Raw genomic sequence first — 19,194 nt, 5'->3', positions numbered from 1 at the left:
CTGCAAGCTTCAATATATAGTAAAGGAGAGAGAAGAAGACTCTATTTGTGGGGAACTCTTCTTTACAAAACTCTTCTTCTTTGCAAAAATAATATGTATTAAACATTTTGATGGCAAGTACATATACACACCAGCAACATAAATACATTTACCAATATATAAGGTCAGTTAAATATTATCACCTACAAGATTCTGATTTACAAATATAGCTGTGAATGCTGATACAGAATATATTTGAATACATTATCACAATAAATTAAAACATTTCACAGTAGTTAAGAGCCAATTAAAGTTTAAACTCCATAAATGTGGTTTCCACACAGGGAAACTTATTATAAGGGATATATTTACTAAAGTGCGGGTTTTTAGAAGTGGAGATGTTGCTCATAGCAACCAATCAGATTCTAGCTATTATCTTCTAGAAGGTGCTAGATATATGTTAAGTAGAATCTGATTGGTTGCTATGGGCAAAATCTACACTTCTAAAAACCCACAGTAAATATACCCCTAAGAGTGAATATCAGCACTGTATTCTTGCAGGGTAATCTTTCTTATTAGTCATCAGACGAGTTATACATCATCAAACAACAACAGAAATGACTAGGAGAAAAGATTTTTCACCTATTTATAGCAATTGGCCAGGGTATCATCACCTACAATGCAGATTGTCCAGTAGAATTGAGTACTTCTAACAGAGTAGCATTTTTTTTTAGACAGGTATGATTTATGAAATTCATATAGTTAAAAGGCATCAGAATAACTAAAAACGGTCTCCTTCACTTATGCAGATATGAACATAGAGAGCCATCTAATATATTATCCAGATGAATGTGTACCCCACTGCTATCTAATATTATTAATCAATGTGAATATAGACATATCTCCCTGGATTGAAACCATAGTCATACTGTTAATAGATCACAAATTTGTAATTGTTTGTATATTTTCTGTTTCATTTACTTCTTGGCATTGGAACATATTTCACTGTTCTACAAAAGCATTTAAATATTTATTTGCAAGGTCTTCAGAGTCTGACATTGACTGCATGTAATTTGTGATCCACCTATCCTTATCTTAACCTGATGACACTGCTTTCTGATCCCAACCTTGGCTTTATTCTTGATTGACTTTTTATTATGTGATTTGCCACTTTGATTCTATTTAGCCAACAGTCTCCTAGTAAGACCCTAGAGCTCAGAGATGGAAGATGTGGTCTCTTTACTACACAGTCCAAATCCACTTGGAAGTCATCAGTTGTAAACTGACTGAATCCTACACCAATGGGTGCAGAGAGGGGCAGGTACTAATTACCCGGGACCAGGCCTGACCACGTCTCCTCTCTTACATGTCAGCATCCCAGCACATGCTGCTGTGTGCTGGGCTGCAGTGGGAGAACAGCAGCTGTCTCCTCTGCCTGTGGGGGGTGTGATGACATTGATTGAGCCCCCCCAGATTTGCGCTGGGCTGAGGATCTCACAGCACAACCCCTCCCCAGTGTGCAATTAGTTTTTTTTTCTGTGATTAGGCCACATCCCCCTAAATAGTACTGGAGCCCGGGCTGGCTCACTGTGGCCCTGCCTGTAACAGTCTAATCTTTAGCTCTGGGCCTTACAATTAATATTTATCTTTATACAAATAACATTTTTGTCATTTAGGCAAATTATGTAATTCAAAGAGGAGAAACCACATTTGATATTGATGCATTAGGATCATCAACTCAAATGCATTTGACTGAGAGATTGATCAACGTAACATATATGGGAGGCCCAATCACAGTACTTTACTAAAAAAAGAAAAAGTACAGTTTTAGATTTTGCTATAACAAAAGCAGCAGCACAATACTTCTCTGTCAAATGACCACAAGAGCAGGAAAGCACAGTATATTAAAATGTCAAACTTTCTGATGAATGATTGCAATGTGAATATTATGTAACTCCACAACTTCCTAAGGAAAACTTGGCTTGTTATTTGCTCAAATCGAAATAACCACCATTGTATGAGGGGAAACAGAATGTGGCACACTGAGAACATGTTCATTTTATAGTGCTTCAGCAGGTGATTTCTTGGGTAAGAGGGTACTGTTTTTATTATAAAGGATATACTGTAGATATGTGTGATGCCCAAATAGTGTATATAAGCTATTACTGTTTTTATATATTGGTAAATTAAGTATGTATGTTTTACTTTAGATTAAGAAATCATACATCACATTATCATGTCTGTATCATAGAATTTTAAAGTTACATTTAATATGTTTGGTATATAAATATATTTTTTGCATTCTGCATTGTAAAGTGGAAGGTAGGCACATACACATAAACTCTGGTACATAAGGTACATAAACATAAGGCACATAAACATATACTCTGCAGTGTCAGTTAAGATTTTTTTTAAAGATGAAAGTGAGTTTGTGCAGATTTTCTGTTAAAGAAGATTTCTACTGAGAATGTCATACTATTGAAATTGCTTTTGAACTATAATTGCAGTACTATCACATGCAGGCACTTTTCAATATAATATAAACAGTTTTTTTTAAATGTTTTAGAACAGTAACCCTTTCCCTAGTTATCAGTACAACTAGATTTTCTCAGTATTAGATGTTGTATAAATGCTTTCATATTTACTAGAAAGCCCTTTATAGGTCAACCATGTGTGTGGTATAAAAATCCCTTTAACAGTAAAACATGTTTAATATGTTTTACTGGTTTACAGCTAACAGCTAGCTGTGCTCTCATCTTATGCAAAATTGCAACCCCCCCACTCTGCCAGAGGTCAGCAGTCAGCATGGCAAGAAATAATATTTTACTAAACAAAGAGAAATTAGCAGTGCACTTCAGGCTAGAAAACATATAATTCAGAACAGAAATCAGGCTGATTGAAGTGCGACTCGCATACAGTATGTATTGATTGTGTAGCAGTTATTTAAAAAAATATATTTAACAGGTTTTTCCCTGTCAAATAGGTACCTCTGTTATTCAGGTGACAGCCACAGATGGAGATGACCCTACATATGGAAATAGCGCCAGAGTTGTTTACAGCATTCTCCAAGGACAACCGTATTTCTCTGTAGATCCAAAAACAGGTAGGAATGTAGAGTGCAACATCTCATTGTCTGCATGTTACATACAGTATGGAAGCTTTTTATTCCACCATAGTGAGAAAACATATTACAGTATGTACTGAAATAGTAACATTTTTATTATTTATACCTGTAATAATAATTGACAATAATAATTTGTGACAGAAATGATCATTTGTGCAAGACCTTCTATTTGTTCTTGTTTTTTAACTGACATTTATTTTAATGATTTTTTTAAAATAAATCGATGTTTACGATATGTACGTGTATGTGTTTGTTAGACTGTTTCCATGGATTAATTTTACATTAAAACTACCTACCAACCAATCAGCTTCTGTCATTTTTAAAACACAGCCTGTAAGATGACAGTTAGGAGCTGAGTGGCCGGTAGTTTAGCACTCCAATTTATCACTTTCTAGAGCTTAGTACATCTCCCCCATATAGATCTTAAATTGATCTTACACAATTTAGACTGTTTATTATTGTATTTTTCTCAATAATTTACTAAATTTATATTTTTTTGCACTGATAATGAGAGAAAAGCGCAATGTATGCTTACTCTGTACACTAGTGCATTTCCATGCTAATAGCAAAGGAGGTGAGACAACAGTTATTAGGGCACTATATGGAAGTCCTTGTGGACTGTGGAGTGTGGTGGTAATTCTTCTTCCGATCACCCTGGCAGCACTGCAGATGCTGTTGGGTGACCTGTTCCAGTGGGGATACTGCGGATAGTGTGCTGAGCTGCCAGGTCCGTTTGATTGCAGCTGTTGTTAATACACAGGTTGCCGGGCACTGCTGAGTGGATGTGGTAGGTGTTGCTTAGCCAACGGGTGCTTCTGGTGTTCAGAGCTGCCCACTGGCTTCTCACAAGGATAGCTGCTGGTGCCATGAGTCGTCGATGTATGTTTGGCTTGTAGATATTAAAACAGCGCTGCTGTGCTTATCCGCCAGGGACGCATATAGTGCAGTATGTTAAAAACACAATGGTTTATTTAGGATAATTCACATACATCAGAAAAGTAAAAAACTGGCATATCAGGGCAAACAAGCCTGTTAGTAGAAAGCGTGTCAAGAGAGTATCGGAAGTTGGTACCCGGTTTGAAAATTGAGCCACGATACACTCTACTAATAGGCTTGGTTACGAGTCTTGTAGAAAGGCCGCACTGCCTCCAACTCAGAATCAGGCCCTATGTGAAGGGAGTAAGCTGCCCCTTCCACAGACCTCGCCCCCCAACTGACCACCTCTATTAGGGCTGCTTTTTCCATCTCAATCTGACCCTGGATGAGCAGCACCATCATGCATATTTACCGTGCAGCGAATGTGATAAAAGTGCACATCCTAATTCTCCAGTACTCTACAAATCTTAAGGTATGTGGCTGCAGTACAAACATGACACTCTGCAGTGTAAAATAGATGCAAAAGTATGATACTCACTATCTACGGCACAGAATCTAAGTTCAGCCAAATGTCTTGCGTATATGGCACAATATCGCTAGGTGAAAGAGGACACATCTGTAGCATGAAATAAAGGTGTTTGTGTAAAATGCATCAGCGGTATAACTGTACAGTATATTACTTTTATGTATTTACTGTAAATCTGTATTTCCAGGATAGTGTAGTTAGATAGTTTGTTATCCTAATATCTGTGCAATTATTTAGTATATTTCTGTTGGGTTTGGTCTTTTCAAAACTGCACAAAGAACCCTCAAATGTAAAGGAAAATGTAATCTCTATAAACAGTAGGTGATTATGTCTCTTTGTTCAACTATGCTACCTGAACATTATTGCAACTGGTTACATAAAGCCAGCATGAACAGTGGTGCTATTAGTGAAAAATATATGTGTTTCAAATAGAATCATGTCACAAAGATATATGTTATGAGTTGTATTGGACAATGGTCTACAGAATATGGACATGTGCTTATCTATAAATAAAATTCTGTTTGAGTTTTAATATACATATGCAATTTAAAGGCACAGTAAAATGTATTGCCCTGTTGGGTTTAGCATTGTGGAATAAATGAAATGTTAAAATACAATACTATCATTTACAAATATTAATGGCCACTGCTCATGCGTGGTCAGCAGTCTGCACATGCACACAACGGCTCCGGCTAACGATAAAGAAGTGAAATTATTGATTTTGTGACCATTTCACTTCTCTACACATAGCAATGATGGGCTCCTTTCAGAGACCCACTGCCTTTATGTGATTTTTAGTACATTTAGGTGAATGTTGATTTCTTAATATTCTAATTATTGTGTCTAAAACCCAATACAGGTTGAGTCTCCCATATCCATAATGCTTGGGACAAGGGGTATTTTGGATATCAGAATATTCCGTATTTTGGAATAATTGCATACCATATTGAAATGTCTAGGAATTGGGCTCAAATGTAAACACAGAATGCATTCATGATTACTATACACATTATACACACAGCCTAAAGGTAATTTTATACATATTTTCAATAATTTTGTAGCTCAAACAAAGTTTGTGTACATACATGAAATTCATTTGTGTCATATACACCTTATGCACACAGCCTATAGGTCATTTTATACTTTATATTTAATAATTTTGTGTCTTAAACAAAGTTTGTGTACATTGAACCATCAAAAATCAAAGTTTTCAGTTTCTCAGTCATGCCAAAAATATTTCTTATTTCGGAATATTCCGTATTTTGGAATATTTGGATATGGGAGACTCAACCTGTAATTTAATTTAAAAAACTGTGTTCAGAATTGACAATTCAGTATTGGTAAGATATGTCAATGTTGGAAACACATATGTACAGTGATCTTACACAATTTGGGGGTCTATTTACTATGCTGTGTTAGGAGACAAAATGAACGGTGATAAGGTACCAGCCAATCAGCACCTAACTGCCATTTTTCAAACATAGCCTGTGACTGTTATCCATTTCAGTTAGGAGCTAATTGGCTGGTACCTTATCACCGTTCACTTTATCTCCTAACACAACTTAGTAAATAGACCCCTCAGACTGTTTATAGCCTGTATCTATGGACAGAGAATTTAATTGTACTGTTGTATGCTGTGTCTGGTTATACCAAAAAAATAAAGTAATTGGCATCTCATATTCCCTGTGCTCTTTTGGGACATTTTTTTTATATGGTGACTTTTTACCATTTCTCTTCATCTGACCAGCACAAAGCACATCACTCTCATATCTTTTTTCATCCATCAGATTATTTGTATAAAAATAAACATAACCATACTGGATGTAGGATCTACAGTGATGCATACAGTGCACCACCAGGTACTGTATTTTCTAGACTTTCTGTATCCAGAACTGAATTAAAAATATTACTTTATATAATATGTATTCTATTTTTCATATAGAAAACTACATTTATGAATTTCACAATATAGTTAATGCAGTGAATAATGCATCATTTAAAGTTTTAGTTTTTCTATCAATGACTGCTCAGTAGATAAAATATTACATTATTGGGCATTCTCTATGTCCTAAGTTAACATATTATGGAAGGACATAGGATATTGTTTGTGTATTAGTTGTGTACCTGCAGTTTGTGATACAGAATGTAACAACATACAAAAAGTTTTATTTGCAAAAACAATGAAAAAGTCTACACCTCGTGGCTGTTGAACTATGGTATTAAAGTTGCTGTGCTGCTTAATAATGCAAATACTTGCAAAGTCTATATTGGAAATTTACTGCATAGTGCAATTAATTTTTTAACAAGTTAATGCCTTCGTGAACTCGCACAACATCTACAAGATAAGGAAAATGTACTTATCTCAAAAAGACTACTTTTTGTACCAAATATTATTTATATTTAAGGTCATTTGTGCAGGGCAATCATTACCTTCTCATTCTACTGTATGTTATTTGTTTGTATCAAGGTTCAATATCCAGTACTAATCAATATGTTGGCATATTATAACAAAATATAATAATTCAAAAAAATCTTTTTCCAAGACCAATACATAGATGGGCAATGACAAAATGAGAACTTTGTTAAATACCCTAAACAAAATAAAACAAAACAAAACAGAAGACTATGAAAAAGCTCTAAAAGTCTGCTATTTATTTACTGAATTTGTCAATATTCCAAAGTCAAGGCTGCATTTCCTAATGGACGTCAACTTGAAATCTGTCACCACAATTGTTCCAGAAGGGGCTGTAGACCATCTGCTGAAAGACAGTAAGAATTGAGTAGCATTTGGCCTGTCAGGTGATAAGATAATTGCAAGTACTTGTGACACAGATATGATAATGGGACATGAACAATTGAGATACAGTATAGGGAAATCTAAATATTATCTTCAGCTTCACTAGCATAATACATATTGTGAATGAGGCTTTTGGCAACGTGACTTTATCTGTCAGTCTAATTCCTCCAAAAGTTCATTTAAATGAGAGTGAAAAAAAGGATTATGCTTTATAAACAACTTCATAGAAACATAGAATTTGACGGCAGATAAGAACCACTTGGTCCATCTAGACTGCCCCATTTTTAAACATATTGTTACCTCAACCTTCATTGATTCTTACTTCTTCTGAAGGATATCCTTATGTCTATCCCATGCATGTTTAAATTGCTCTACTGTCTTAGCCTCTACTACGTCTGATGAGAGGCTACTTGTCCACTACCCTTTCTGTGAATTAATTTTTCCTCAAATTTCCTCTGAACCTACCTCCCTTCAGTTTCAGAATATGTCCTCTTGTTCTAATACTTCTCTTTCTTTGAAGAATGTCGCCTTCATTTACCTTGTTAAAACCCTTTATATATTTGAACATTTCTATCATGTCCCCCCTTTCCCTTCTCTGCTCCAAACTATACATATTAAGATATTTTAGTCTCACCTGTTACGTTTTGTAGTGTAGACCTTGCACCATTTTAGTTGCCCTTCATTGTACAGTTTCTAATGTATTAATATCCTTCTGGAGATGTGGTCTCCAGAACTGAATACAGTATTCAAGATAAGGATGTATTGTAGCAATGACCTATACAGTGGTATTATCACTTATTTCTTTCTACTACTGATTCCTCTCCCTATGCAACCAAGCATCTGACTTGCCTTCCTCATTGCTTTGTTACAATGCTTGCTTGCCTTTAAGTCACCTGAAATAGTGACCTCTAGATCCCTTTCCTCTTCAGTAGTTTCCAGTATAGTGCCATTAATACTATGTTTAGCCTTTGGATTTTTGAGACCCAAGTGCATGATCTTGCATTTTTTGGCATTAAACTGTAGTTGCCACGTTCTTGACCAATCCTCTAGTCTACCTAGATCATCAATCATTTGTTTTACCACTCCTGCTGTGCCTACCCTGTTGTATACTTTTGTGTCATCTGCAAAAAGGCATAGTTTCCTGTCAGTACCTTATGCTATGTCACAAATAAAGATATTTAAAAGCACTGGTCCAAGTACAGATCCCTGAGGTACACCACTGGTAATATTTCCCTCTTGAGACTGCACTCTGTTTACTACAACTTTCTGTTTCCTATCCTGCAGCCATGATCTTATCCATTCAACTATCTCTGTATCCAATCCCATGCTTTCCAGTTTATTTAACAGTCTGCAATGTGGAACAGTGTCAAAAGCCTTACTAAAGTCTAGATAAGCTATATCTATGCCCCCCTTTTTCCTTAGTCACCCAGTCAAAAAAGTAAATAAGATTTGTTTGACATGATCAACCCCCCAGTAAATCCATGCTTTTGGGGATCCTACAAATTGCTGGATTTGAGATGATCTACGACTCTTTTTTTATGAGTGTTTCCATCAATTTCCCAACTACTGATGTACAGTAAGGCTCACTGGTCGGTAGTTGCTTGCCTCTTCCTTGCTTCCACTTTTGTGCAGTAGGACAATGTTTCCTTGTTTTCAATCCTCTGGAATTACTCCAGTAGCTAGTGACTTGTTGAATAATTCTGTTAATGGTGATAACAGCACCGTTTAAGCTCATTTAGTTTCCCTAGTTGTATCCCATTAGGTCCCATTGATTTATCCACTTTCAGTTTTGAGAGTTCAGGTCGGATATTCTCCTCTGTTAATGTACTTGTTCCTACCTCATTTTTCAGATCACACCTGCAACTTAACTGAGGCCCCTTGCCCTCTCTCTCAGTACTGAATACTGAACAAAAATAATTATGAAGATGATCCATTTTCCTGTTGTTTGCACATGCGCAGTACTGGGAAAATTTCAACTGTACCCATTTTCCAGGCGACCTGTGCATACACTATAGACTCTGGGCACACTCTAGTGCTGCCGGCTGCCGGGCGGAGAGCAGGGGTACCGTGTAAGAGACTGCACATGGGGCCCCTCCTCTCTAGAAACACCTCTGCTTAGCCTCCTTCTGTTTTACAAGATACACCTCTTTGTCTTCATTATTTTGCGTCTGCTTGAATTCCCTAAAGGCCATCTCTATTGCATTCACAATACTTGCTATCTCTTTCCCAAACCACACTGGTATCCTTTTCCTTGTTGTTTTCCTAACCCTTTTGATACAAAGGTCTGTTGCCTTTAATATTGCACTTTTAAAAATTTTCCACCTCTCCTGCACTCCTTTCTTCCCATCCTTGCAAAATTAGCCTTCCTAAAATCTAACACCTTTGTTTTTGTATGGGGTCAGTATCTGTCATTATTCTGAACCATACTGCTTGATGATCACTGGATCCCAGGTTTTCACCCATTTTTACATCATATATTCTTTCTCCATTTGTAAGTATCATCTAATATTGCTTCTTTCCGAGTGGGAAAGATTTTCATCAAGCAGTATGGTTCAGAATAAAGACAGTGTACACCTTGAACTGCAACCAACTAGAGGTATAAGTGCAATCAGAGGTGTAGTGTGCAGCCATGGCACCAGGATCAAGTGCATGCTACAGTGCCTTCAATTCCATTTTAGTAGTTACCCTTGGTGGTGTCATATTTCACATTTCCTTAACTATGGCTCAGTATATAGTATTGAAGGTTTAATTTTACTAAGCATTTTAAGTAACGTATAATCATTCTACTTTTTTTTTTAATTAATCTATATTACAAAATGACCATCTTTATCCTATGTTGTTTTCTTCACTCACTACCACTCCCTAATAACATATCTCACCCACAGAAATACCCCCTCACTCACCATCACTCCCTGTCAATTTACCTGTAATTTCCCTCTCACTATCACTCCACTGCACACTGATATACCTCATGTCCACTAACATGCCCCCTGCACACCAACAATCTCCACCAGCACACCGACAATTGCCCTGGCAAACCAAAAAGCCATAACCAGGCAAACCAACATACTACATGTGCACCCCAACATGCTCATCTTGCACACCAAGATGGTTCCATGCAAATCAACATACCCACTGTACACCAACATATTTTTTCTGCACAGTAAAATGCCACCCTGCATAACAAAATACTCTTCCGTCACATCAACATGCCCTCCTGCACAACAACATGCCCCCTGCACACTAACATGCCCTCTGCACACCAACATGCTCTCCTGATACAATAACATGCCCCTCTACATGCCAGTGTGCCCTCAGCCCACCAGCAAGCCAACAAGCACCCCTGCACACTAACCGGCACAGCACACAAACATGCTCCCATGCACACCAACATGCTCTACCAGCACATTAATGTGTTCCCCTGTGCACAACAACAAGCTCCCCCCAGATCAACATCCCCTCCTGCACACCAGCATTTTCCTCCAGCACATCAATATTCCTCCCCCTACACACCAATATGTTCCTATAGTTGCACTTTAATTTACTCCACTCTGTATACCAACATGCCCCCTGTACAACAACATGCCCCCTGCAAACCAACTCCCCCATCACAGTAGCTTGTATAGTGTGCCAAACATTTATGTAATCATGTACATTAATTATTGACCATTATAATGAATTTTTTTAAACTATGGTGCAGGCTATGATTCACTATTAATGTGCAGTTAGTTGGATAGCCATATCATTTGCATGGTATAGTACTGTATTTTATTATCAATAGAATTTTACAATTCCTTGTTCAATTAATTTTTAATTTGTCAAGAGCCAACACTTTAGGCAATGCATTACAAAGGTAGCGTAACAGCTTACACACTCATGGGGTATGTGCTGAGGCAAGCTTTCAGATTTTGGGAGGGTTGTTTCAACCTTTTTTATTTGAAAAAAAAAAGTTGTATTTCCTTTGAAGAAGCAGAATGCATTCATTATTTATTTTGACATCTAAGTGTATTGCAACTATGTATAATATGTTAAAGGCTATATGGAAATTGATCTTGCTCAATTAATTTATCAGTTCATGGCAGGTTTTAGAAAATGAGGCATAATCAAGTAGAGAGTTACACAGAAAAAAAAACACAGCACACCACTGTGAACAAGAAAAAAATCTGGTATTTAATTTGTACATAAGATTCAAGGGTCAGGTACCCATTTGTAAATATGATTGTCACCCACCTAATTAAATAACTGCTATGATATGTTATTCTGCTTACAGGGATGTATCTTACTTCATATAACAGAAGCTGTAGAGGTTGTGAAAAGTGAAAAATAAACAAATTAGTAAATTGGGAAAATTATTTTATAATGACTTGCGAGGGTCTGAAGATACTCACACTAATATAATACATTTTGGAATATTGAATGATGTTAATGTTGATCACACTATGGGCCTGATTCAGACTTGGGAATAGAGTGAGATATCTCTCTCAACTGTGAACCTGAACAAACCATATTGTAATGCAAGGGGTATAAATACATACATTTTATTACATGTAGGTTAAATACTGGCTGCTTTTGCATGTAGCCCACAAATACTGCACAGCTTTATTATTACTCTACAATCAGATGTCAGTTTAGAAACACTCCTCCCAAATCTAAATCTCTCTGCACATTTTAAATCTGCCCCACCTGCAGTGCAGCATGGTTTCACCAAGATGATCAGTTGAGAGAGATATCTCTTTCTATTCCCAAGTCTGAATCAGGCCCTATATTTTTAATACATACTGTTTCAAGGTCCCATGCAGAAACATACCTTGCACCTTCCTAAGTACATTCATTAGTGTAATGAATAAGACGAAAATATTCCACACTGGAACTTTAATATGTGTGCAAGATATTTAGAAAAAACAACAATGTAATAGGGGCTATTGGTGCTCCCTAGATTCAGTATAATTTAACTTTCAGTAGAAAAAAAAACTAGTTTTGGGGGCACACTTTGTTGTGATTATGGGATACCCCAGGTGAGGTGTTGGTGTGGGCACAGATAAGTTAGATTTAGATGGTACATTATAGTTTTTGACAGAATCTCCAGCAGATCCTCCTTTTTATCTGGCAAAAGCTTTATGAGTATATACTTCTCCGGATGTAGCAGAAAGACTAGCCCCATATGCACAGTAAAATGAGTGAAGGGCCTATTCATTTATGGGTGCCGGTTGGCCTCCAATAACAAAGTATTCAACTCACTGCAAGTAGCAGAGGTGGATACTAAAACACCAAAGCAATTCAATATTACTCTTGTGTGGGGACAGTTAATCTGTAAATCAGCTGTCCCCACAATTTATATCACCGTTACTTTTGTAGCAGTGAAAATATCACTGCCGAGTCTGACTTGGCAGTGTTAATGTGCATGCGTGAACTTGGGTTCATGCATGCACACAAAGAGTCATGCGTCCAGTTAAAGGAGCTGAACAGGGGAAAGAGCGGTGGTCCCGGAGCAAATGCCATCTGGAGATGGCAAAGGTTCCCGCAATCAAACTCAGAAAATTTAGAATTTTTCAGAGCTTCATTAATTTTGTTTCCCATACAATAGTGTGGGGACAGCAGGCCAGATCGGTACCGAAAGGTAAGCAGGAGATATCCATTATATCTCCTGCATTACCTTTATAATGAATGGCCTTGATACTTAATATCTACAGAAGGTAAAAAATTATATTTTCATCAACTTTTGTAGAAATTAAGGGATAATGAATAGAACCCCTTAATTTTGACAGCCTTGCTGTAGGGAAATTAAGAGGACATTGGTCCAAGGAAGTCAATAAGGAGAAAATAATAATCAATGTACAAATGGCAGATACAAAATAGTAGTTAGCGATACTGTAGAAAATAGGTAATCATTTTCTCCAATAGTTAAATAGGCTTCTTTATCCTAAGTGCAGCAGCATGTCATTGGCTATAACTTTGTAAAACATGGTTTCTTGATTACTTCAATACACTATACTCTAAATGTGCAATAACCTTCTCAATAACTACTATATGAAGAAATATCTAAACAGATTATTACTCAGCAGACTAGGAAAACCTCAGACTGATCAGTCAATGACTTTTTTTTTGATCATACACAAATATTACATACTGTCTTTTGAAATTACAATCACAAAATATTAAGGACATTCAGAGCAAAATGTCAAAGAGACCACTTATAAGGCTCCAATTGTTTACAGGAGCTATCAATTACATAAATGAGATATTTTATCAAGGATATATATAACATGAATCATTAAACAAAGAGAGTTATCTCTAAATATAATAAAAAATAACTAATATCTAATCTTAAAAGGGTGAACTTCCATCTAAGACCATCATATTGTACCATGTTGTTAACTGGAAGCATTTTCTGAGTGTTTGTTTTAACTCTGGGGATTGGGTCAGTATAAATGGTAACTAAATAGAGAAGAACTTTTCGGCCATACCTTTTCTGTTAGTATACATAGCCGTTCACTCCATTTTGAATAAATATGAAATTCTGGGCAGAAATAGCATAAGGCTGGGTGTCGTGGGTTCTATCCATTGTGACCAAATTGTTTTTTTAGCTGCTCCTGTGATCTTAACCAAGAGCAATTTGTTACCCCTGGTTATATCATAAGAGGGACTTTTAGGGAATTCACCCCAGAATATCCAGTTTTGTGAAAGAGGGATATTTATTTTTAAAGTTTGCTGAATATATCAGTGGATTTTGTTCCAAAACACCACTATTCTTGGGCACAACCACAAGCAATGAAATACTGTATATCTGCCCCTGGTGAGCCACACTTATAACAATTGGAATGATCAGATTGCCCAGCTAAAATTTAAGTTTGGGAGTATAGTATGTCCAGTGTAGAATCTTATAGTTCATTTCTGCATATGATACAGCAATCAGCTGTTTAATTGTTGGGTGGCTACTGTCATGTGGGATAGGGTAAGGTCTGGGAAGACATCTCTCTATTTAGCTAGACCTCCTGAAATAGTCTCCAAATCAATAATAGGAAAAATAAATGTGTAAATATAAAAAAGATGAGAAAGACTCCAGAGGCCTGAGATGCAGCACACCATCCAATCGGAAATGTCTGTCTTCATCAGACATCAATCTAAGTATTGTTTGAAGATAACTCGACATTTAGAAATAAGGAAACAGTGGAATGGCAAGATGTGGAAATTTATCTTGCTCTTGGCTAAGTGTGTAAGGCTTTAGTGTAATGACATCTAGAAAATTGGTATAGATATTTGCCAACCTCTCATATATTGTGATGAACGGCCTCCTGAAAAAGTTGGATTGTTCATTAACGGAAGAAAAAGGGAGTGAGATGAGGAAAGTTTTAAAAGTGATCTGAGCTGTCTCCAAGCCCTGCAAGTGGTGAAAAGAAGTAAGTTGTCTATGATTTGTTTTGGCATCAGGGAAGGCTTGGTGTGTAAAAACACAACGAGGTGTATATCTGGACTAAATGCCTGTTCTAGTGGAAACAAAGAATAGTTGTGGGCCCCGCTAATCCAATTCATAGCAAAAAGATAGTTGGCTGCTATAGAATTACATTTTATATAATGGAGGTTTAAACCTCCCAAGTAATTTATTTATTTATTTGTTGTAATTTAAAGAGAGAGATCCTGGGGTATTTGTTGGCCCATATAAACCATTGCATCTCTTTATTAAGTGTTTGGAAATCTTTTTTTGATATAAGAATGGGTAACATTTGAATCAGATATAGTATACGAGGAAAACTAACCATTTTAATTATGTGGCATTGGCCTATATAAGAAAGGGACAAGGTACTCCATTTCTGAAAATCTTTTAATGTCTGTGTCAGAAGTTTCTTATAGTTCAAGGAGTATAAATTAGAAGGATGTGAGTGAATTAATATGCCAAAGTATTTCAAAGTGGGGTTAGCCCACTTAAATGGAAAGGCACTATTCTTGCCCGTATGAGCATTGGGACAGAATGCTAAAGCTTCTGTTTTGGAGGTATTGAGAATAAATCCCACTATATTGGTAAAAACTCATAATTTATCCATTAATAAAGGGATAGCCTGTTTGGGATTGTGAAAATATAATAGAAGGTCATCTGTGAAAGTGGAGACTTTCATTTCATGGTTAGTGACATGAATACCTTGCCAATCAGATAGCTGTTAAAAATGTTGAATTAACGGATCTATCACTAAATTAAAGAGCAGTGGTGATAACGGGTAGCCCTGCCTAGTCCTCCTGTAAAGAGAAAAATTTCTAGTATTTAGTGTATTAATAGTTAAATATGCAGTTGGGAGTTTGTATAATGTCTGAAAAATATGGACAAATTCAAGACCAAAACCTTGAAAATTAAAAATGCAAATAAGATGGTACCAACTGACCCTATCAAATGCCTTGTCAGTGTCACAACTGACAACTATATTTTGTTTTTCATTCACTTGAAAGGTATGTGCCATTGCAGCTGCAAGCATTCTAATGTTGAGGACAGAGTGTCGTCCTTTTATGAACCCCATTTGTGTCGGGTGATTCAATTTGGCCAGGATCAGTTGCAGTCATTCTGCTATGAGTTTAGAGAAAATTTTTAAGTCTTGGTTAAATAGTGATATGGATGCGATAGGATGTTACAGAGGTAGGGTCTCTGCCCAGTTTTGGCAAAACAATAATAATACGTGCCATGTTAAAGTCCGGGGGTGCTTCCCCTCCCTTCATTATAGAATTATATAGGGCAGTTAATTTAGGGGATTTCTGTGATGACAGTATTTTGTAATAAGCTGCTCCTAGGCCATCTGGCCCTGGTGTCTTGCCGGTAGGTAGAGTGCGAATAATCCCCCATACTTCCTCCTCTGTGATAGGGTTAATTAATTGATCCCGGTTTTCTACCGTAATATGTTGTAGGCCTGCCTGACAGAAGAAATCTGCACCTAAAGCAGAGTCATCAGGAGGAGCAGTGTATAAGGTTTTATAATAATGAAGAAATTCCTCTGCTATCTGGTCGGGACTTGTCAAAGTACCTGAATTTTAAGAGTTGATATTGGTTATATATTTAGGAGTTGTTTTTTGTCGCCACATAGAAGCAAGTATCTTCCCTGATCTATTGCCCCATTTAAAGAATTTATGTTTTTTAAAAGACACGTCTATAAGAGCTTAATCGGAGCACAGAGTGTCAAATAAGGTTTTTGTCTCAATATAGCATTGTTTAGCATCTTCAGATGTTGTGAGAAGATAAGTAGTGTATGCGTCTGACAAATTTTTGCTCAACTTGCATAACTTTGCGTTTATTGGCGACATGTGCTCTTATATGGCCTCTCAGGACAGGCTTGGAGGCAGCCCAGAATAGGTTGATATCTTGTACATTTTGTGTATTGTTGGTCGCATAATTGTTAAAGTGGGATTCCAGCAATTTCTTAAAAACCTCGGAGATAATCAAATAGAAAGGGAACCACCAGTTATAATTACTACAAATGGGGGATTTTAATTGCAATGTGAGCCAGATAGGTGCATGGTCTGAGGGCCTGATTCAGAGCCGGACGCTCTGACTAGAGCACTCGCTCTGAATCAGGGCCCTCCTACATGAAAATGGAGCGTCCTCCTGGACGCTCGCATAGCTGTGGGTGACCACCCACAGCTTATGCGAGCGTCCATGATGATGGTCACGATGGTCAAGACCATCGCGACCATCGGGCTTGCAATGGAGACCCTGCAGTAGGGTTTCACTGCCGCAAGCCCTGGAGTGATTTTGGCTCTATCAGAGCCAAAATCACTCCCACTGACATCACTACTGATGTTAGTGGGGCCGGCTTCAGACGTTAGGCGTTCCCATGGGAACGCCTCCGTCTGGCAGCCACGCCCCCGGCATGCCCATCAAAGGGGGCATGCTGTCAATCAACATCGACAGCACGCCCCCTTTGGTGCGAGATCTGGAGTGACGGCTACCCCGTTGCTAGCCGGGTCTCGTGCGTGCGCATGACGGGGCTCCCTCCATCGTGCGCATGCGCAGTGGGGTAACATTGACCCGCTTGCGAGCGTCCTGCGCTCACGAGCGGGTCTGAATGACCCCCTGAGATCAGTATATTATGTTTACCAGAATCTACTACTCTATGGAGTATTTGTGGGGAAATTAACCAAATATCTATCCTAGCAAAGGTATCATGGGGGTGGGAGTAAAAAGAGTAATCTCTATCAGTGGGATGCCATCATCTCCAGGGGTCAAAAAGGTGTAATGAGTCAGTCATAGGTAAAAAAGAAGATGGCGCTCTACCCCCAGTCCTATCAGAACCTCTTGATCTGTCCAATGTGGAAGACTGTGCTGTGTTGAAGTCTCCTCCCAAAATGAAATGTCCCTCCATCCAGCACTGTAAATTGGTAAACAAATTGGAAAAGAAAGAAGTATTAGGTCTGTTAGGAGCGTATACATTTACCAGTTTGAATTCTCTCCCTCCAATTAGAGCTTGAGAAAATTAAATCACCCTTGAAAATCTAAAACAGTATCTAGGACTTCATAATTCAACGATTTATGGAACAGTGAGTTTCAGTCAGACCCGCTTGCGAGCGCAGGACGCTCGCAAGTGGGTCGATGGTACCCAAATGAGCATGTGCATGACGGAGGGAGCTCTGTCGTGCGCATGCGCGGGACCCGGATAGCGACAGCCAAGCTGTCTCTCCGGGTCTCGCACCAAAACGGGCGTGCTGTCGATATTGATTGACATCAGATATAGACAGCTTAGTAATTATCAAAATAGTTAAGCCAATTTTCAAATTGGCCCAGACATATGACTGACTGGGCCTATACAGCAGCAAGATATTTCCGTCAGTCATCTTGTGTAGTTCTGGCAGGAGATTGAGTGGATTTCAGAAAATGACAAGCATATTTGGTGTTATCAAAGAAATGAGCCTTGCCATTATAAAAAAATATGCAATTAGGATAAAGGAGGGCAAAACGAAAGCCGCCTTCAAACAGTTCTTTGCAGACCGGAGAGAATTCTCCACGTCTCATAGCTACATTGTAGGAGAATTCCTGGAAGAGGAGTAATTTTTCACCTTGATAGTTAAGATCTGAAAGTTTATGGTATGCCTCCATTAGCTTGACCTTGTACATAGTTAAGTATACACATAATGACAGGTCTCGGTCTCCCCTGTTCGACTTGATGTTCAGGACCCACTCTATGGACTCGTTCAACCAGGATTGGGCGTGCGATGACATCCAACCCCAGTTGGTCTGGCAGCCATTCTGAGACCAGGTGCATAAGATCTTTTTGTTTCACTGACTCAGGTAGGCCTATGATATGGAGATTGTTGCGGTGGTTATGATTTTTCAATTTATCCTGAAAGATGGTAATGGTGGATTCATGTTTATGGACTAAAGATTTGGTAGCGGCAAGTTCATCTTGTAAAGTAGAAATTCTTTGCTCTGATTCGTTGAGACGTGTGGAATGTTGTAATAGCTGTGTGAGTGCTGAGTCAACAGAAATCTTTAGCATATCTTCCCTTTGAGTCGAGGAGGGGGGTGGGCGGATTCATTTTCAGAGGGGATTTCTCTTTGTTTTATTTGTGGTGCCAACTCTTGGACCTCTTTGTTGCTTGGCCAAATATTTATCTATGGGCATATCATTTTATAACCCAGGAATAGAGAGTTTTGTGAGTAATAAAAGCTGTGGCAGATGTTGGTATAAAGATATTTGTAACCGTAAAGGTATAGCAATTATTAATGGTGATATGAGGCAGCTGAATAATGTATGCACAGGAGACAACTGAACTAAATATAATCAGAGCAGGGAAGGATAACAGGATTTCCCCAGAGTCCCCTCTTGCAACAGTATATGGTACTGATAATGTATTCACAAGCAGTAGTGAGGTGTTGTAAAAGGTGATCAGCAATTGTTTGAACTAACTCTCCACTTATCA

General features: G+C 37.9%; 1 protein-coding gene across 1 annotated transcript in view; it reads left to right on the top strand.

Moving 5' to 3' along the window:
- Nucleotides 1-19,194, top strand: part of CDH18 (cadherin 18) — an 810,171-nt gene that overhangs the window by 455,824 nt on the left and 335,153 nt on the right. The window contains exon 4 of the mRNA XM_088468265.1: nt 2,963-3,082. Coding sequence (XP_088324391.1) covers nt 2,963-3,082 — 120 coding nt within the window. The remainder of the gene's footprint in view (nt 1-2,962; nt 3,083-19,194) is intronic.

The sequence above is a fragment of the Taudactylus pleione genome, unplaced genomic scaffold (genome assembly GCF_031769625.1).
Source record: "Taudactylus pleione unplaced genomic scaffold, aTauple2 ptg000083l, whole genome shotgun sequence".
In the NCBI taxonomy this organism is placed as follows: Eukaryota; Metazoa; Chordata; class Amphibia; order Anura; family Myobatrachidae; genus Taudactylus; species Taudactylus pleione.
This window is presented reverse-complemented; position numbering and strand designations above follow the sequence as displayed.